The sequence below is a fragment of the Ogataea polymorpha genome (assembly GCF_001664045.1).
Source record: "Ogataea polymorpha strain NCYC 495 leu1.1 chromosome Unknown OGAPOscaffold_3, whole genome shotgun sequence".
In the NCBI taxonomy this organism is placed as follows: domain Eukaryota; kingdom Fungi; phylum Ascomycota; class Pichiomycetes; order Pichiales; family Pichiaceae; genus Ogataea; species Ogataea polymorpha.
Genome location: NW_017264700.1, coordinates 1,310,783 through 1,329,440, shown reverse-complemented (window position 1 = coordinate 1,329,440; position 18,658 = coordinate 1,310,783). Strand labels below are relative to the sequence as shown.

Sequence of the window (18,658 nt, the reverse complement as noted above, 5' to 3'; positions counted from 1 at the left end):
TCCCAATCGTACTCTATACAAGTCTATCTAGCCATTCCAGAGGCCGGGAAACAGTAAACTCTTGCTCCAAGAACTCACCCTCGCTGGACGTTCCCACAAGAACAGTGTAGTTGCCGGCCTCCATAATCCACTTACCGCGAGCTTCGTTCCAGTAAGAAGTGGCAAACTTCCCGTTGATCGATATACACAATTTCTGGGAGCTTCCTGCTTCCAGAAATACTTTGCTAAATCCTTTCAGCTCTTTGAATGGCCGCTTAATTGCTGGGCAGTTGTGATGAATGTAAACCTGAACGACCTCTGCACCGGCACGGTCACCTGTATTCTTCGCCAGAACTTCAACCTCGAGCATGTCGTCGTAGTGCACCTTTAAATCAGACAGAGCAAAAGAGGTGTAGCTCAGCCCGTGGCCGAATGGAAACAGCGTAGACACACCCAGTGTATCGTAAAAGCGGTAGCCAACGTAAACATCCTCACCATAGAGAACCCTGCCGTTTTCTGTTCCGAAATTTAGGTAGCCAGGACAATCTTCTAAGCGTTTGGGGAAGGTAAGGGGCAGCTTCCCAGCAGGGTTGACGTTGCCGAAAATGACGTCTGCAATTCCGCTGCCTGTTTCGTTTCCGCCGTAAGAGGTGTACAGTAAAGCCTTTGCTTTGCTCTCCCAAGGCATTTCAACTGGCGTCCCTGCCTGAATCACCACGACTGTGCACGGATTTGCGTCCAAGACGGAGTCTATTAGGCGGTCGTTATGGCCGGGAAGTTTCATGTTCTTCCTGTCCGATCCTTCAGATTCCCATTCCTTATTGAGCCCTGTAACGAGAATAACCTGTGAAGCTTGGCGAGCTGCCTCTGCTGCCTGCTGAATCTCCTGCTCGTCGTTGATCCGCGGAGCACCGCCAAACATCAGGCCCCCAGCTCCGAAAAAGACAGGATTCGATTGGTGCAACATGCTCGTTGGAGACGAACCAAACTCGATACGCAACCTGTACGGTGTTCCGGCTTTGACAATATACGATCCTCGCACCTCCACTGTTCCTTTTCCATAGAAAGACTCGCCAGGTTTCTGATTGTGCAAATTGTCAATGATCAACTGGTCGTCCAAAAACAGCAGAGCAGTTCCGTAAGCACTGAGACCAAAGTCAAATGTGCCGTCTGATTCGGGAATGAAGTTGGACGTGAGACAGCAATAAAATGTGTTTGACTTCAATTTCGGGTTGACGTAGTCATTCATCCGGAAATAATTGATATCTCTTAGGGTCAGATCATCAACGGCAACCCTATCCTTAACCTCGAATGGCTCGTTGTATATTTGGAACCGCACTCCAGTACTCCCATTGTCCAGCTTCAAATAGCGCGCGAGAGAAGGCATGTATCTGTGAGAATATGCTCCAATCTGAAACGACACATTCTCCGGGCCTATCTCCTTGCTGATAGCGTCAAATGGAGACACAGTGTAGTATGGCGTCACTAGAGCAGATCCACCGCCAGAGTACGCAGTGTAAATAGCATTTGGCCCAATGACCAGAGTCTTTTCCTTTTTCAGTGGCAGCACACCATCCTTGTTTTTGAGAAGCACGACAGCCTCACCAGCTATTTTCCTCAAAAACGCTCTTGTTTCAGGGGTATCACGCTGCTCCTCTGCCTTATTGTCCTCAATTCCCGCATCTATGACGCTGTTTGCCAACTGGAGCACCTTACGAGCACGCTCGTCCAATACGTCATCCGAAATTTTGCCAGCAACCAACGCCCTACTGAGGTTAGCTCCTCTCCATATTCCGGGGCCGGGCATCTCCAAATCAAGTCCAGCCAGCAACGCTTCTGTGGTGGAGTAGGTGCCTGTCCAGTCTGACATTATGAGGCCTTGATAGCCCCACTCGTGACGGAGAACCTCAGAGAGCAGGTATTTATCCTCGCTCACATGGACTCCGTTGACTCGATTGTAGCTTGTCATAATAGCTTTGGGCTGGGATTCCTTGATCGCGATCTCAAACGGACGGAGGTATATCTCTCGCAAGGCACGCTGCGAGATCACTGAATTCGAACTGAAACGCTCGTGCTCCTGGTCGTTGCCGACAAAGTGCTTCATGGTGGCAGCAAGACCTGACTTTTGAAACCCCTTAATGTACGCCGCAGACAGGATTCCCGACAGATACGGATCTTCCGAAAATGACTCAAACCCACGTCCGCCAAGAGGAACACGTTGGATGTTGGCTGTCGGGCCCAGAATCACGTGCACGCCTTTGGCTCGGGCCTCCTTGTCCAACAATACGCCCACTTGGAACAAAAGATCGTCATCCCAAGTGGAGGCAAGGGCTGTTCCTGATGGGATACATGCGGTCGGAGTACTGTTGAAGTGGTTCTGGCCACGAATACCATTTGGGCCGTCCGAAGTACGAATTTTGGGAATTCCAAACTGTGGCAGACCGGTCGTATGCCAGTAGTCAGCGCCTGTGAATTAGAATTCGGGGGATGTGACGTACCTGCGATGAGAGCAATTTTTTGAGCTTCAGTGAGCTGCTGGAGCACGTCTTCGACTTCGAATCTTCGAGACATTTGTGTAGTTTAGGGTATGAAAATACTTTATAAACCTTGAATTTTTTTAGCTTCGGGCAACATTAATCAGGCGCGATAACGCTGTTATCAATATGATAAGCCATTGCAAAAGGCACCTAAAAAAATAGAGAAAAATGTCTGCATTTTATATTGATTGTAGACGGCTTGGTGATGCCACTATTTCTGTGACTCTAGCATGTTTTGAGCTTTCAAGTCTACCTTTTACATAAATGTATCAGAAACACATTTGAAGGGAGAACTTGGCATCTACGCATCGATAATTATGGACAAACGCTAGTTTTCCCAAAGACGTCTTCTGCGCACCTTCTCTCTTTGCAATTTGGATCCATAATCTCATCTATCTGTAGCACGGGTTTCAATGAGTCCTGCTTCTTTTAGATTTTTGATGGTTGCACAGTTTGCGTTAGGCGGATTAACAGCCCCAAAAAGCAAATAAAGTTGCTCCCAAAAGGCTAACAAAGAGCCTTTCAGCATTTACTTCATTTCACTGGTGGTTCTAAGGGAAACTTTTATACTTTATTCTCTATTCCAACTCATGTGCCAATCTTGTTAACAGATTCTGGCTTTCCGCTGCCGTAGAAATACTCCTCCAGATTAGCAACGCACTTCCTCTCAAAAGCCTTGAAACTATCGATGGAGGTCACCCCCACGTGCGGAAGCAATGTCACTTTGTAGTTTTCTATAAGTTTTGGGTGGATTTTCGGCTCGAACTCGTGAACATCAAAACCTGCTCCTACCAGCTGGCCCCGTTCAAGAGCATCGATGACAGCTGCCTCCTCAACAATCGGTCCCCTGGCTATATTGACCAGTCGAACGCGATCCTTCATGTGTTTGAATCGTTCTGCATTTATCAGATGGTGCGTGGCAGGTGTGTGTGGACAAGCAACAAACACGCAGTCGGTAACGGCGAGCATGTCGTTCAGATCTCCAAAGTATTTCAGATCCTCTAATTTCCCCTCATACTCTGGTTTCGGGGTTCTGTTGTGGTATGCCACTCTCATTCCCAACGCCTTGCACGCTACTGCCACACGGAACCCGATGTTACCGAGTCCAATTATTCCTAATGTCTTTCCAGACGGATTTTCACCCCACAGAGCCAGCGGTGCAGACTCATAGTATCTGTTGGTCCGAACACAGTGCTCCGCATATGTAAGGTAGCGAAAAGATTGAAGAACAAGGGCAACACCGACATCTGCAGTTGCAATGGTACAGCAGTCAGGAGAATTGCAAAAAAGCACACCCCTTTTTGTCAAGTAGTCGACGTCTACAATGTCGTAGCCATGCCCGGACTGGACTATTATCTTCACCGTGTCGGGCAACGCCTTCACTGGCTCCCCTCTGAATAGATAATGGTGCACGTACGGCTGGCCTTTCAGCCAGGAAGAGCGACAGATGGCCTCTATACCGGCAAACTTTCCGTTTGGCTTCTGCAACTCGGCAATGTACTCCTCCTCCGATTTGCAGTCGTACGTGATGACCTCAAATTTCTGGTTCAGAGTCTTCCAGGCAGTCTCGTCGTGAATATTCTGGACAGAGGGTATGTACAGCACTTTCGGCTTGTGGTCAGTCATGATTGATTTCAGTTCTGATGGTTTTTTTTTTATATATCGCCGATCGGGCAACTTGTAGGAGCGGATCTTATCTTAAACTAGACAGCGCGAATTTAGTATTCAGGCACATTTAATATCCACATGGCAAGGCCCAGATGCCGGAACACCAGCGACCTACTCTGGAAGAAAAACCGGAGCTTGGCCATGTTCGATTCAACAGCTTTAGCTTGGCTAGGAGGACACAGTCGCGATAAGAGGAGGAAAAAGTTGGCGATGGTTGCAAAGTTGAACCTCGACCAAGAGTACCAAAAAGACTCAAAATGGTGCGGCCTGAGTCTCCCGAGGATTTCCAGAACCTCTACAGTAAGCTCCAGACATTCCTGCTCGACCTTAGTTCTGGAAACTTGGTCCTCTCCGGCCTCAGTTTCCATCAAACGGAGAAGAGTGCTGTAGATTAGCACCTTGGCCGTCAGAGCTGCAACAACCAGTGCTGCCGCACTTCGGCCGCCAGATAAAATTTGGTCCAAATTGAAAATATCTGAATTTTCGTTCCTCAGTGTCTCAATGCGCTGGATAAAACCCTTAGCTCTGTCATGAGCTGAACTCAGCAGAGAACTGTTCAGCTCTCCTAAATCATCAATCACCATGGTCACACTCACTACAAGACTAAAGATACGCACTTCGCATTCGTGCTGCTCCTGTGATCCCCATGAATCCGGGTAGAACGCAAAATCAGAGCCGTCAACCATCGATACGTTCCATGCGTCTCTGGATATTAAACTTGCCCGCCCAAGAGATAAACTAAACCATTTTTCCTGGACAAATAGTGTCCACCATAGCCGTCGTCGGACTCTTTTCTCCCAGTCAGGGATGTTCCAATGACGACACTCTACATTAATCCCCATAGACTGGCATATGGTGAATGCAACGCTCAGCAAAGATAATTCCTGAGTCCCGTCAAGCTCAACATTTTCGAGTGCCAGTTTTTGGGACAATAGCAAGCACGATTGAAGGGTTCCGTAGCAGGGGTTTGATGTCTCAGACAGTATTGTCGCCCGAGTAGCAGAGACCAAAGAGTCCACTGTCGGACACTCCATCAGGCTCAACTCTGGATGTCTGTGCCACCAATCAACGGTGACAGCAAGCAGACTGCCAAAAAGCGCAGAAGGAAAGACCTTTGGGTCCTGCTTGGCAAAGGTATTAAAGCGGCCGCGCGAAAAAACGGGGAAGTATGAGTTCACGTGTTTGAGAAAGAGCACCATGAGTTTGGGAATGTGCGGGCTGAAAAGCTGCTGTATAAGCGAGTTAATACCAGGCACGTCGTAGTTTGTTGGTTTGCGCAAGAAGAGCACATACTCTGCGGCTCTAGCTTGGGCCACTTTGCGGATATGGCACTCTTTTGGTTCTGCACTTTCTAGATTTTTGGATAGATGCTGGATAACGGGACCAATGTAGCCAGATTTATATAGATACACGTTCTGGTACTTTTTGAAAGCATCAATAGAGGAGTGTTCCTCGTCGTCTCCAGTAGTCACGGGAGAGGTTATAGCAACATTGCTATACTGGTTTGAACCAACGATCAGCCCAAAAAGCTCGTTCCAGATCTCTGCGTCTGAAATTAAGTGATCTGCATGAACAACGTTCCTCCTCTCAAGAGTTTTAGGATCAAATGTTGTTTTCACGACGTCATCTGTGTATGTCAAGTCGGCAACTGAATCATTGTACGCTATCTTCGCAGCAGGATTTATCTCAATTTGATGGTTTTTAGCCTGCTTGTGCCGATTCACAGGCGGTGCCTTATCTGTGAACTCACACCGGAGGTTGAATTTAGCGCACAGCTGGCACGGCGGCTCTCCCTCGATGACACAACCGGATTTTCGTTTTCGACACCTGTCGCATGGCCGCACTCTTCTCGATCTGTAGGGCCGTTGAACAGGAGGCATGGTTGTTTGTGAGCTGCCCGAGCATGAATAGTTTTTTTTTTCCACATTGCCCGCGCTTGGTGGTTTGCAAGTTGCCCGAACTCGAATCGTTTATTTTTTTCGCATTGCCCGCGCATGCATATGAGATATATATATGATAAGAGAATGGAGATCTCACAATCATGACTAGATTGCTAAAGGTGGCTGCTGCCCAGGTTGGCAGAATCGACATTGACACTCCCTATGAGGATGTGGTTCAGCGCATGATAGCACTTCTGGACGAGGCGCACGAAAAAGGCGTCAAGCTCGTCAACTTCCCAGAACTCACCTTCACCACCTTCTTTCCTCGGTATATTATTCCGTTCGGCCCAGAGCTCGACAAATGGTACCAAAAAGGCGACATTACCAAGTTCGAGCCTTTCAAGCCGTTTTTTGAGAAAGCAAAAGAGTATGGCATTGCTGTTTGTGTTGGGTATGCAGAGCTGACGGACGAAGATGAACATTACAACACGTCCGTTTTTGTCGACCAGGCAGGAAATAACCTAAACAAGTATCGGAAAATGTTCTTGCCCGGCGACAAAGAGCCGCTTGAGAATGTTCCATGGCAGCATCTCGAGAAGAGATACTTTCTCGAAGGCAACCTGAACTGGAAAGCATTCAGATGGCCGGGAACGGGAACCGGCCATGGAGGACCCATTATCGGGCAGCTGATCTGCAACGACAGGAGATGGCCTGAGTCATGGAAAATTCTGGGGCTTCAGGGAGCGGAAATAGTTTGTATTGGCTACAACACTCCCGTTTCCAATGTCGCAGAACCGGGCAAGGCGTCCCAGATGGTCAATTCCGACTCGTCTGAGGCAATGGCTACTTTGCACAACGAGCTGTGTTTACAGTACAATTCTTACCACAACTGCTGCTACTCTTTGTGTTCTGCCCGGACAGGCGCCGATGACGGCAAGTATTCCATGATTGCAGGATCGACCATAGTTGATCCCCAGGGCGTGATTATTGCCAAGTCCAAGACCACAGGTGACGAGCTTGTCTGGGCCGAGATTGATCTCGACAGCTGCTACCCGCCAAGAAACAGGGCTTTCAACTTTGCCCGCCATAGACGCCCGGAGGAGTACAAATTGATCGTCGAGCAGAAGGGGGTCAAGGAGCCTGCTCCACTGGAGGATGAAATGTAGCTGGAGATACATTAGCTATTTAAGGCGATCGGTAACCGGTCTGGGACGGTTTTTATGGTTACAGGTGCTGACAATCAACAGCAGGCTGGGAGTGTATCCTGGTTGTCTGGTACTCAATATGAAAAGCCATATCTAGTTGTAATTTTGATCGACGGGTCCTATCTTGGACAGGTGGTAGTCAAAACCTGTTTTTGTGGCACTTAAGCTGGCCAAAGGTAGCTGCTACCGTTTCAGAAGATTTACTCCTTGTAGGATTATTTTAGCAACCAGCCAGACAACTATACGGAGTTGAGCCCAGAGCATGCGCGAGTTGTGAGTCCAGCAGTTAAGTGTGGTACTCTGCCGATGGTTGATTACACCATATACTTTTTTTAGTTCGAGCACCACTCATCCAAAAATAAACAATTCAGACGATTATCCGGCTGGCTCACCAAGTGCTTTCTAAACAGCTAGACTTCGGCTATAAGACACAATCTCTGTCCACCAGAAGTGAAATGTGCTGATTTCTGCAGGACAGCCAACTTCGGGTCCCAGAACAAGCCAAGCTGGATATCTGTCTGTGCTTCCCTACAAAGAAGAGCCCAGTCGAGACGGCTTTTGAGTGCAAGACGGAAGCCAACGGGCGAGCAGTAGCCAAAGACGTAGATTCAGGGGTCCAAAGATTTTTGTTGTTTCACGTCGCATGGCTCATTAGTTCCGTGTCTGTTCCTGACTGTGGCAAGGCGTTCTACAGACAGTCGCATCTGAAGGTCCATTCGTGGTCCCAGTCCGCCATAAAGCCGCTGAGTTTGGCAGACAGCTGAAGCGTCTGAGCCGTCATAAGACGGTAAGCTTCTCCGTTGTCACCAGTTGGGGACTAGCTTTGAACAGGCCCATAAGTTGCGCAACGATCATTTCAAGGTTGCAAATGAGCGATAGCATAAACTAGTATAATGGCTACAACGCACAGTATTAAGCTTTTGTCAATGCCACCAGGACACGTCGCACATGAGCAAACAGTGCGCAGATTATGCAGAAGCTATCTTAAATTAACCGAATACCGTTCACGCGCAGACGTGATCAGACCTGGTTCTCGTGGGCAACATCCTGCTCCTCCTCCTCGATGTTATGTGTGAGCGACACCATCTTGTTCTCCGGACCGACCAGGGTGATCAAAAACACGTATGCGAACACAGCTCCGACGAAAATGACCATCACGGTAGCGTAGTCAAACACCTCCGAAGGGTCCTGGCCGTCGATCGGGAAATGCTCGCCCATGGTGGTCTCGATGGTCGACGAGGCCGACGACGCAAGGTTACCGAGCTGATAAGCGACACCGACAACAAACGAACGGAAGTCTGGCGGAGCAAGCTCCGACAGATGGATTGGAATGACACCCCAGGCGCCTTGGACGCAAAACTGCAGGAAAAAGGCCCCGGCGTTGATTCCAGTGCCTTTGATGAACGCCCACGGGTACAACAGCGCGGCACCGCAGACGCAGCAGATGAGGATCGAGAGACGTCTGCCGATGAAGTTGGAGAAGTGGCCGACGACAATACCGCCCACAAAAGCGCCGATGTTGGCCACGCAGTTCGTCACAGTGGACCGGTCGTCAGAATAGTTGTACAGCTTCGTCAGCATCGTAGGATACAGGTCCTGGGAGCCGTGGGACATGAAGTTGAAGCCGGCCATGAGCAGCACAAGATAGATGATCATGGCCCAGTAGTTCTTGAGAGCGCCGGCGGCCTTTTGCGAGAACGTTGGCTGCGGAATGCCACAATCTCTGTTGTACTGCTCGATTTCTCTCTGGCGCACAAACGCCTTGGTGTCTGGGAGCGAGAATCTGAAAGCGAACAGACACACCGAAACCGCGCCACCCAGCAGAAACAGCGACTTCCAGCCCATGTCGACGTTGTCTGCGAGCACTCTGGTGAACACCACGGCCAGAAGATAGCCGAACGTGTAGCCCTGCTGCAACAGTCCGGAAATAAAGCCTCGGGCCTCGGATGGACAGTCATCGAGCGCGGTGGCAGCGGCGTTTCCGTAGATTCCACCCAGCATGATGCCAAAGATGGCTCTCACGCCAAGAAACTGCTGGTAGGTGCTGACTCCGTAGGTGCCGAACTGGATGGCGGCCATGAGCAGGATGTTGACACAGAGCGGGTATTTTCTGCCGTATCTGTCGCCGAGGTAGCCGAACACAATCCCCCCCACGGATCTCAGCATGAGCACGAGCGTGATCCCCCACGTAATCTGTTTCACGGTCTTGTCAAAGTATGTGGCAAGTTTAGCAGCGTTCAAGGAAACACAGAAAAAGTCGTACGCGTCCCAGGTCCAGGCCAAAAAAGCAGACAAAAACATAACCCACTGTCTAGCAGGGATGAGTTTGAGACCCGGCAGCGGGTTCAAGAGGTGTTTGTTGGCCTTCATCATCGCCTTCGATGGGACAAGGTCGGTGAACCTTGTCTTGGCATAGTTGGCAATGGATTTTGCCGAGAGGTCGATACGCTTCACCTCGTCGTCCACACCCATTCCCTTGTAGTTATCTTCCTTTACAGAGAGCGATTCCAGATCACTCATTATGAAATAAAAGTTGCCAAACTATTTTGCGAAACACCGGCTCTATATCTGCCCAGATGGCCAAGAAGGTATGACAAGTTGCCTGCTTGGGTTGCAGATTTTTAATAAGACGTCTCCACAGCCTGCTGCATGGCGAGGTCCGTTTTTGGCTCCGGAATTGTTTCTCGGCGATTGTAAAAAAAATTTGCTTATTGTGATTCCCCAGCAAGGGTATGTCTCGGAGTCGCGGCGGACACAAAAGTGTGACCAACGGTGAAAAATTTGTCCGTCTGCGTACAGCGGCGCCTGGAGGCGGGGGCTACCCGTCTTGGGTAGTGGCTTGCCCAAAGATTTGTAATGGTGTACGATCCGTCCAGTAGGAGATCCCACAATTCCAATGTCGTGGGCCTGAAGAGCTTCAGAGGAAACTCAACTTCACCAAAGGAGAACTCTTTATTTGCGCCCGCCCAGACGTCCCCCTATGCAGCACATCTCCTGATGCACGCGCGGTTAGCTACATGTAGCGCGCGATACGACTTAGTGGGGAGATCCGTCCACATATTACCCATTCTGCCTCCGTTACCCCGCATTTTCCCGAGTCCTCGCAAGATTTTCCTTGAAATGTAAGGGACACGGCGGGCCAAAGACCCCCGCCGGAAAAAGATGCCTGCCATCTGTGGAGCTTGGCGAAGGTATCGCTCTACATTTTTTCCAGGCTCCGAGCTTTGAAAGGTCTTCCACAAGTGTTGCTCTAAGGCACACCCTTACACCGCCATTCCCCCCAAGATGCCTCTTATCGCTTTTTTTATCTTGGCAAGCTAAATATATTTCCATGGCCCCCGCACAATCTCTCCTACTCAACACGGGACGCAGAATCCCCACCGTGGGGCTCGGGGTATACAAGACTCCTGCTGAACAGTGTGTTTCACTTGTCCATGAGGCATTGAACCTCGGGTACCGCCACATCGACTCCGCCGCCCTCTATTACAACGAGGAAGAAGTTTGCGAAGGCATATCCAACTGGCTTGCTGAGGACCCGTCGCGCAAACGTGAGGAAGTCTTCTACACCACCAAGATTGGAGATGCGTTTCACGGCTACGATAAGACGAAAAATGCCATCAAGGTGTCGCTGGAAAAGGCAAAAAAGATTCAGTATATTGATCTAATTCTGATCCACTCGCCACAGTCGGACGGCGAGAGAAGACACGGGACTTGGAAGGCGCTGGAGGAGGCGTACGAGGCAGGCACGGTGAAGAACATCGGCGTCTCTAACTATGGCATCAAGCATTTGAAGGAGCTTTTGGCGTACCCGGACCTCAAGGTGAAGCCCGCCATCAATCAGTTTGAGCTGCATCCCTGGCTGCAGCGGCCGGAATTGGTCGGGTTCTGCCGCCAGCACGATATTGCCGTTGAGGCGTACTCGCCGCTAGCCAGAGGCCACAAAGTCGCCGACCCTGTGGTGGTGAAAATTGCCGACAAGTACAACAAAACGGCTGCCCAGATCCTCATCAGATGGTCTCTTGAGCAAGGGTTCATCACCCTGCCAAAAACCGCCAACAAGGCCCGGCTGGCCCCGAACCTCGACGTGTTCAGCTTTGATCTGGCCCCAGAAGACCTCGAGACTCTCAATGGCCTCGAGGAGAACTATATCAGCGGCTGGGACCCAACAACGTATCCGCTGGACTCTGAAAAATCCTAGGCCAACGGAGACGCTATTCTGTTGATCTCCGATACTATATGGCTGCAGTTTTGTATGGTAGTTTCGTCTAAAACCCCATTGGCCAGTAATATCTCCAGATAGTCTCGCATAGCAATTAGTTCTGGGCCGACGAGTTGGCGAAGCAGGCTGTGATCGCATTGCACCGCCGTCCTCAGCCCGGCAAGCACCGCCTCCAACACAATCTCCTCGTACTGCACTACCAGCTGTTTCATGTGCTCCGCTAAAATTAAAACCAGCTCCCGTACCATGTCCAGCACCTGGATCGAGGACGGAATTGCGCAGTCGAGTATCAGCGCGAGTGTCCTCAGAAAATGCGAATTAAGGATCGACGAATAGTGGCCAATCACAAATCCAGAGCCTGTTTTCGAGTTCACGTACTGCCAGGTCGAAACCAGCAGGAAATACATTTTTGGCAGCTCGTTGTTGATGAACCTCGTGTCTTTGGTTTTGGTCGGCTTTTTCTTGGTCAGTCGCGACGAGATGCGCGTGACCGTCCCCGTCAGTTTCAGCGTATCCATCTGCTCGGTGATACTTTTGAGCTCCGGTTTCTGCTGCTCTTCATACTGAATAAACTGTTTGTGTATATTTTCTGGTAGCCGCTGCGGTCCCAGGCCAGGCACCTTTTCTTTACCGGCCACAAACTCGTCATTGAGGCCTGCCTTCTCTCTGGCACTCAGACTCAAACAGCTCAGGATCAAAACCCGTCTGTTGAGCGAAATGTCACCAGAAAAAAAACTCTTGATTAGGAACGCCGTCGCCTGCTCAAAATCCCCAACGCATATGGCTATGCAGCATGAGAGTCGCCACGACTCAAAGTCGGCGAGTTTATACGAGTTTGGAAGGCCCAATACCAAGTCCAACAGCGCCTCGCTATAGAAATGGAGCTCCTGGCTGTTTGCTTTCGTACGAACCAGCGGAGCAAGCACTTTGTACAGAATTTCGTGTTTTTCGTATGCAAGCTGGTCTTTCTGGGAGTCTGCCTGTAAATACGATATCACCTCCTTGAGGTAGACAGGCGTCGGAACAGTGCGTTTGCGCGGAACCGTCTCGTCGTCCGAATCCTCTGGGTCAGAGTCGATGACGACGGGAGCTGGCTTAAGAATTTTCGTCTCTGTGTATTGTCTTTCTATGGTTTGTTCTTTGCTTCTGATGATGGAAAATGCTTCCTCAAGTGTGCAGTCGGGAATGCGTTTAGTGATTTTGCTCATAAAATTCTCTCTCTCCCGATTGTGCTCCTCAATGTCAAACATTGGCTTTTTATTCATTCGTTCGTATATTAGATCGCCCACAACCATCCCGAAAAACCTCACCTTCGGCGAGTTCGACTCCAAATGGTTGCTGATGGCATCGAGAAACTCGCCTTGCGTCGATATCTCCTTTATCTGTGCATCGTTGAGCCTCAGCAGCAACAAAAGCAAAAGCCGAGTCAAACGCTCGTGTTCGCCAAATGACGTCTGCTGGATGTACGATTTCAACGAGAACAGCGAAATAAACCTGTGAACAAGTGGTTCATCCACCTGCAAACAACCAACAACAATCTTCTGCAGTTCCAGAGGCGAGTTCACCACAAACGAGACTGCTGTGGGCCCATCGTGGATATCGAGCTCGGCAATTAATTTATTGTAGCCAGCAACGTTACTGTCGTGAATAGCAGACTCTATAAGTCCTAAAAGCTGCTTTAAGAATACCATGTCATTTTTCTCATTAAACTTGGCCACCAAACGAGCGTAAACGGTCTTCTCAAAAGGATCCACAGAGTGCATCCTCAAACAACCGTTCACAAACCTCCAGTCAGCAACGCCTGAAGAAAGTGCCAGCGAAAGGAGACACTGCGGGTATTTATCTGCTGCTTCCCTCAATTCGTCACTGCGTATCTCTATGGCGGCCCTATTCAGCTCCTCATATACCCGTACAGTCAGCAAAGACCGTAATTCTGACAGCTCGCTATGCTGGACGTTTGTCAAAATCTGTTTGAACCTGGGCGCACTGACGGTATCTGCCAGTGCCTGCGCAACATTCTCGTCCAATTTCCGTTTGCACTGCAACACCAATTGGCCCAGACCAACTCTGCAACATAGAAGATCGCAGATCACCCATCGCACTTCCTCGTCTGCTAGCTTGTATACGCTGAGCGTATGATTGATCAGCGTTGATGCTATTTGCAGGCGTTCGGCATCTTTTTGGTACGCACCTAGGTAGCCGAGCAGCTCCAGAATATTTGCAGGGCCTTTCTTTAGCTGCTCCAAGTAGACTTTTAGCTCCATGGTTTTTTTTTCCTAATTACTTTGATTTTACCGATTTTATTTTTATTTGATTTTTTTTTTTTATGAACCCTCTGGTGCCCTTTGACCACACCTACATCCTCTACGACGAGTCGAACATTTTCAGCCTTGCGGTGGCGCTGTTCTCTCTCCTACCCATTCTGATCCTGGTGTTTCTCTTCTCCTGGTTTGTTGTGACTCGCGAAATCGAATGCTGTCTCATTGCACTGGGACAAGTGATCAACGATGTCATCAGCTGCATGCTGAAGAAGCTGGTGAAGTTGGAGAGACCGACGAAAGGGCAAATCTTCAAGAAAGAAGGCGGGCTCGTCTATGGGATGCCATCATCGCACGCACAGTTCATGGCATTCTTCGTCACGTACATGTCGCTGCGGATGTTCCTGCAGTGGCCAACCCCGGTGGAAAGGTCAACGAAAATAGGGCTGTCTGTGCTTCTTGTCGCAGCTCAGGTCCTTGTGTGCTACTCGAGACTCTACTTTGAGTACCATGACCTTGCTCAGATATGGGTGGGCACGCTTCTGGGCCAGGTTCTCGGGAGCTTGTGCTTTCTGGTTGTAGCGCTGCTACGGGATCTTGGAGTGGTCAATAGGGCGCTCGACTTGCAAATATGCCAATTTCTATTCATGAAAGACTCATTCTACTCCAAAAATGCCTACCGAACGCTGCGCGACGAGTGGCTTGAATGGAGGAAACAACGCTAGCTCTGCCCCTTCGTAATTTTCGGGGGAGCAGGAACAGTTCCGTGTGTGGTCTTGCCTTCGCCATCAATGAGTTTAGACTTGGCTGTTTCCTCCTCGAAATAGCTCTGAAGATCGCTTTTTGGTGCAACGTACTTGGACGCTTTCTTTCTTCTCGCAACCGGATCGGCAGGCGTGTCTGCAAACGAGGGAGCACGAACTGCAGGCTGCAACACGTTATCTGATTGCGCGGGCACATCTGGCGCCCCAGGCTGTGCACTGAACATCACACCCCCGGGGGTCAGATCCACATCGGAGTCGTCGTCGTCCTTGTGGTATTTCCCCACCACCTCGGGTATTTTGTGGAGCAAGCCATATCCGATATCGCATCCCAAAAGCCCGCGGCCGCCCCACGTCTCGTTTGGATACACCGTCACCGGCCTCACGGCGTCGTAGTCGTGGTTGTAAACGTATAGCACGACAGAGCACGGCGTTGCGCCGGACGTAGCGCTCTGCTGCCATTTATTGTATACTGACTGGATTACTCTGCCCAGCAGATCTTCACCCCCTGTAGCCAGCAGCCCGCCCTCACAGTTGAGTATGTACTCGTCCGGCATGATCCCCGCGTGGTACGCCGGCGAGTTCGGATGCACGCGCATCACGTGCCACACGTACCCGGCCGTGCTCAGGGGTGTCAGTTGCAACGTAATTTGGAGTCGTTTGAATGCCGAGTTCTGCACCACGTTCCCGTCCTGTGGGGAGGGCGATATGCTGATGTCATCTAGCTGCTCGTTTTTATCCGCCGTGAACTCATGATTAGGAATTGTGACGTCCCTTTCCACTGCTCCTTTTGCGCTCCACACACGCAACACGAGATCGGACTTATTCGTGTTCACCTCGTACGCCAAGAACTCTAGCAGTCGCGTATAGTCAGAGGATTGTTCCTGGCGTGCGTACGGATTGGAATCATGCGACTGGCTGCTCTGCAAAAAGGACACCACTGGGTACCCGTTGATGGCCATGATGAAATCGAACCAGGATTCAAACCCATATTTTTCACCTAGCGAGTTTTTGTCAACAGCCAACACACGCAGGCCCACAGAATTTTCGGTACTGGTGTCTGACCCGGCACTGAGATAATTGGTTGCCTGGGTCTCCAGAGTGGACACTATTTTTTTAGCGAATCCAAACATGTGGCAAATAAAAATAAAAAATTTAAAAAAATACATATAAAAAAAAAATATTTTTTAATTAGTTACTCATAATTTGGAGATTGACCGCACTAAGGCCAGCCCAATTCCGGCGCCACTTTTCCTGCCTAACAGACATGTCCGCTACTCTCGAAACAAAAATTTTGCCGGTGAAGCCAGAGTCCATATCCTTCGACACTACAGGAACAACCTTGACCATCACTGATCCAGAAACAAAGCAAAATTTAGAATATGCAGCAGACATTCTTCGGAACACACACCACGCCGTTGGGTTTCCTTCCGAGACGGTCTACGGACTGGGGGCCTCGAGTCTGAGCTCCCAATCTGTCAAGTCCATATACGCTGCCAAAAACAGGCCAGCAGACAACCCTCTAATCTCGCACGTTTCGTCGATCGACCAGCTGAAACGGAAACTTATGGTCCCGGGACAGGAGATTCCTGAGATATACGCACCTTTAATTGAAAAATTCTGGCCTGGTCCACTCACAATCCTGTTGCCAATGCCTGAAAACGTCCAAGACTCTCCTATATCACAGCTCGTCACGTCTGGACAGCCCACGTTCGCCGTGAGGATGCCGCAAAATCCGGTTGCGCGTGCTCTAATTTATATTGCCGACCTTCCACTTGCTGCACCGTCCGCCAATGCGTCGACAAGACCTTCTCCGACAACGGCCGCACACGTCTACCATGATCTCAAAGGCCGCATTCCGCTTATTTTGGACGGCGGACCGTCCGATGTTGGGCTTGAAAGTACGGTTGTCGATGGTCTGTGTGACCCGCCAATGCTTCTCAGACCCGGCGGAATCTCGCTGGAGCAAATAAAACAGGCAGGCGGTCCCCGGTGGCAGAATATTGTGGTTGCAAAAAAAACAGCAGGAAAATTAGAGCCCGTGCGGACCCCGGGAATGAAATACCGCCACTATTCGCCGACGGCAAGGGTGGTCTTGTTCAATAACTGCGGGGATGGAAAGGAAAAAGTCAAAGCATATCTGGAACAGAACAATCTGCGAAATAAAAAGGTTGCTCTACTCAAGACCCGTCACTTTGCCCCGGCATGTGATATCAGCCCTCTTATTTCCTACGACGGGACACTTGGAACTTCAGGCAACGAAATCCAGCGGAATTTGTTTTCTGCTTTAAGAGCCCTGGACGCCGAGGAATGCGATTACATACTGATTGAAGGCGTGGACGAGACTGCCGAAGGTCTTGCGATCATGAATAGACTAAGTAAAGCAGCCAGCGAGACCATAAATGGATGAACTTTTATTAAACACACATATTTTCACAAACCCATTACAACTCATCATGAGTACTGTCCTTAGTGTCGGACTCTGGTTTATCAGCTCCGTCGCTCGTTGCGTCTCTGATGGCCAAACCGTCAACACCAAAGGTACCCTTTTCCTGAATGAAAGAAGCCAGAGACTCGAGAGTTCTTTGACCCTCGTAACTGACCGGACCAGAACCGTCAGCTGGATAAAGTAAAATGGTAGGATATCCGGTGATCTCGACGCCCGAAACGTCGTTAGCTGTGTGGTCAATCTTGGCGATCACGACCTTGGCACTTGCAGCGGTGTCGTTCTTGTAGATAGCAGCCAGCTCTTCATACGTTGGGGCAAGTCTCTTGCAGTGACCGCACCATGGAGCATAGTACTCGACCAGAACGTCCTTCTTTTGGTTGACGATCTTGTCGTGCTCGTAGCCGACCAAGTGGTAGACAGCCTCCTCTTGAGTCTCTGGAATAGGCTCGCTCTTGACAATTGGCTCCAGCTTGCCCTTCTTGAAGTTTTCGACAAATTTAGGAATCTCAGAGAATTCCAGATCCTTATCTTGGGAGATGCCGTACTTTAGGTCTTTTTGCAGATCGTGAATGACAAACAGTGGGAACTTTTCTTGCATGTTGAGGTTTTTAGCGTGCATTCCGTATTTCTTGGCCTCGAGTCCGGCGAAATTGATCTCGCCTCTATATTTCTTGGCCAACTTGGTGATTTCGTCTGCGACAGCAGCCTTCTGAGCCTCCTCCTCGTAGAAGAAGTATGCTAAAGGAAGCTTGGACTCCATGTAAGCCTGGAACGTGGCACCTGTGACCTCGCCAAAAAGAGGCTTGGTCTCAACACTGATGAAGCTCTGCAATCCCTCCTCATCTATAGTCTTGTTGGAGAGAACCGATGCATCCTCAGTCTTTTCGCCTGGTCTGAAAACAATGTAGGTTGGAGTGGATTTTTCCTTGACGTATTTCTCGACATACTCAGGGTTGGAGGTTGACACGAACCTGAAGTTGTCTCTGAGACGGTTGGCCAACAAATGGAACGTCTCGTTGCCGGAAGACTTCGAGTCAGGTGGCAGAACTTGCAAGATCATTGGTTCGCTCAGATCGGCAAGAGCGTCCAGGAGATCGGCCGTATCCTCAAGCAAAGACACCGGAGGCAGGGCTTGTTTGATCATGTAGCTGACAATTGCGTCTTGTTCTCTCTGGCCCTGGTAGTCAGATGGCGAGTTGTTGCCTCTGAACACCTTGAGAGTTGGATATCCACGAATACCATAGTCCGCACAAAGATCTCTCTCTCGTGTGCAATCAATCTGGGCAAGCTTAATGTCTTTCTCGACAAGCTTGTCGGCAGCGGCGCTAAACTCAGGTCCAAGACGCTTGCAGTGGCCACACCATGGCGCAAAGAACTCAGCCAAAACGAGCGGGTTCTCCTTGATAAACGACTCAAAGCTTTCGGCTGTCAGCTTCACAACAGCGGAATCTGGAGACGCAATGGCTGCTTCTTCCGCGTCACCTTTGACCACAGCCATCATGGCCAAAACAGAGGTCAGGATCGAGACATTAAACAACTTCATAACGACTCCGAAAAATAATTTGATTTAATTGTCTCTATACGTGTCGAAAATATTTGTTGCGTGGCAAAACAAGACACGTGAGGGTAAGTACTATGGGGAAGGCAAAAAATAAAAAAAAAAAAAACCCGTCCGTCAAACTTAGTAATCCCGCTCCACATT

At 49.7% G+C, this 18,658-nt stretch overlaps 11 protein-coding genes across 11 annotated transcripts; 4 read left to right on the top strand and 7 right to left on the bottom strand.

The window, feature by feature from the left end:
- Positions 1 to 13: 13 nt before the first annotated feature.
- OGAPODRAFT_12856 (uncharacterized protein) lies at positions 14 to 2,550 on the bottom strand (the record flags this gene model as incomplete). Its single annotated transcript, XM_018353336.1, has 2 exons — positions 14 to 2,445; positions 2,478 to 2,550. The coding sequence occupies 2 exons, from the start codon at positions 2,548 to 2,550 to the stop codon at positions 14 to 16; spliced, it is 2,505 nt and encodes an 834-aa protein (XP_018211828.1).
- Positions 2,551 to 3,104: 554 nt separating this feature from the next.
- Positions 3,105 to 4,142, bottom strand: OGAPODRAFT_48407 (uncharacterized protein; the record flags this gene model as incomplete). The annotated part of the gene is made up of 1 exon (XM_018355584.1): positions 3,105 to 4,142. The coding sequence occupies one exon, from the start codon at positions 4,140 to 4,142 to the stop codon at positions 3,105 to 3,107; it is 1,038 nt and encodes a 345-aa protein (XP_018211827.1).
- A 92-nt stretch (positions 4,143 to 4,234) lies between these two features.
- Positions 4,235 to 6,064, bottom strand: OGAPODRAFT_8155 (uncharacterized protein; the record flags this gene model as incomplete). Its single annotated transcript, XM_018356538.1, has 1 exon — positions 4,235 to 6,064. One exon carries the CDS (start codon positions 6,062 to 6,064, stop codon positions 4,235 to 4,237), a length of 1,830 nt encoding a protein of 609 aa, XP_018211826.1.
- A 161-nt stretch (positions 6,065 to 6,225) lies between these two features.
- On the top strand, positions 6,226 to 7,230 carry OGAPODRAFT_12853 (uncharacterized protein; the record flags this gene model as incomplete). The annotated part of the gene is made up of 1 exon (XM_018353335.1): positions 6,226 to 7,230. One exon carries the CDS (start codon positions 6,226 to 6,228, stop codon positions 7,228 to 7,230), a length of 1,005 nt encoding a protein of 334 aa, XP_018211825.1.
- Positions 7,231 to 7,483: 253 nt separating this feature from the next.
- Positions 7,484 to 9,837, bottom strand: OGAPODRAFT_16373 (uncharacterized protein). Its single transcript, XM_018354382.1, has one exon. The coding sequence runs from the start codon at positions 9,787 to 9,789 to the stop codon at positions 8,290 to 8,292; it is 1,500 nt and encodes a 499-aa protein (XP_018211824.1). The 5' UTR covers positions 9,790 to 9,837; the 3' UTR covers positions 7,484 to 8,289.
- Positions 9,838 to 10,600: 763 nt separating this feature from the next.
- On the top strand, positions 10,601 to 13,701 carry OGAPODRAFT_99946 (uncharacterized protein; the record flags this gene model as incomplete). Its single annotated transcript, XM_018358112.1, has 1 exon — positions 10,601 to 13,701. One exon carries the CDS (start codon positions 10,601 to 10,603, stop codon positions 11,465 to 11,467), a length of 867 nt encoding a protein of 288 aa, XP_018211823.1. The 3' UTR covers positions 11,468 to 13,701.
- Positions 10,602 to 13,739, bottom strand: OGAPODRAFT_16372 (uncharacterized protein). Its single transcript, XM_018354381.1, has one exon. It carries the CDS (start codon positions 13,249 to 13,251, stop codon positions 11,464 to 11,466), a length of 1,788 nt encoding a protein of 595 aa, XP_018211822.1. The 5' UTR covers positions 13,252 to 13,739; the 3' UTR covers positions 10,602 to 11,463.
- Positions 13,740 to 13,816: 77 nt separating this feature from the next.
- OGAPODRAFT_93838 (uncharacterized protein) lies at positions 13,817 to 15,640 on the bottom strand (the record flags this gene model as incomplete). Its single annotated transcript, XM_018357420.1, has 1 exon — positions 13,817 to 15,640. The coding sequence occupies one exon, from the start codon at positions 15,638 to 15,640 to the stop codon at positions 14,468 to 14,470; it is 1,173 nt and encodes a 390-aa protein (XP_018211820.1). The 3' UTR covers positions 13,817 to 14,467.
- OGAPODRAFT_38952 (uncharacterized protein) lies at positions 13,818 to 14,408 on the top strand (the record flags this gene model as incomplete). Its single annotated transcript, XM_018355370.1, has 1 exon — positions 13,818 to 14,408. A coding segment is annotated over one exon (591 nt), but the record flags the coding sequence as incomplete, so codon positions are not given.
- Positions 15,641 to 15,696: 56 nt separating the features above from the next.
- Positions 15,697 to 17,157, top strand: OGAPODRAFT_16371 (uncharacterized protein). The gene has a single exon (XM_018354380.1). The coding sequence runs from the start codon at positions 15,775 to 15,777 to the stop codon at positions 16,915 to 16,917; it is 1,143 nt and encodes a 380-aa protein (XP_018211819.1). The 5' UTR covers positions 15,697 to 15,774; the 3' UTR covers positions 16,918 to 17,157.
- OGAPODRAFT_12847 (uncharacterized protein) lies at positions 16,952 to 18,454 on the bottom strand (the record flags this gene model as incomplete). Its single annotated transcript, XM_018353334.1, has 1 exon — positions 16,952 to 18,454. The coding sequence occupies one exon, from the start codon at positions 18,452 to 18,454 to the stop codon at positions 16,952 to 16,954; it is 1,503 nt and encodes a 500-aa protein (XP_018211818.1).
- Positions 18,455 to 18,658: the final 204 nt, after the last annotated feature.

Bases quoted from the DNA above. Each gene is read 5' to 3' on its own strand.
- OGAPODRAFT_16373 (XM_018354382.1), bottom strand. From the start codon at position 9,789: ATGAGTGATCTGGAATCGCTCTCTGTAAAGGAAGATAACTACAAGGGA.
- OGAPODRAFT_16372 (XM_018354381.1), bottom strand. From the start codon at position 13,251: ATGCACTCTGTGGATCCTTTTGAGAAGACCGTTTACGCTCGTTTGGTG.
- OGAPODRAFT_16371 (XM_018354380.1), top strand. From the start codon at position 15,775: ATGTCCGCTACTCTCGAAACAAAAATTTTGCCGGTGAAGCCAGAGTCC.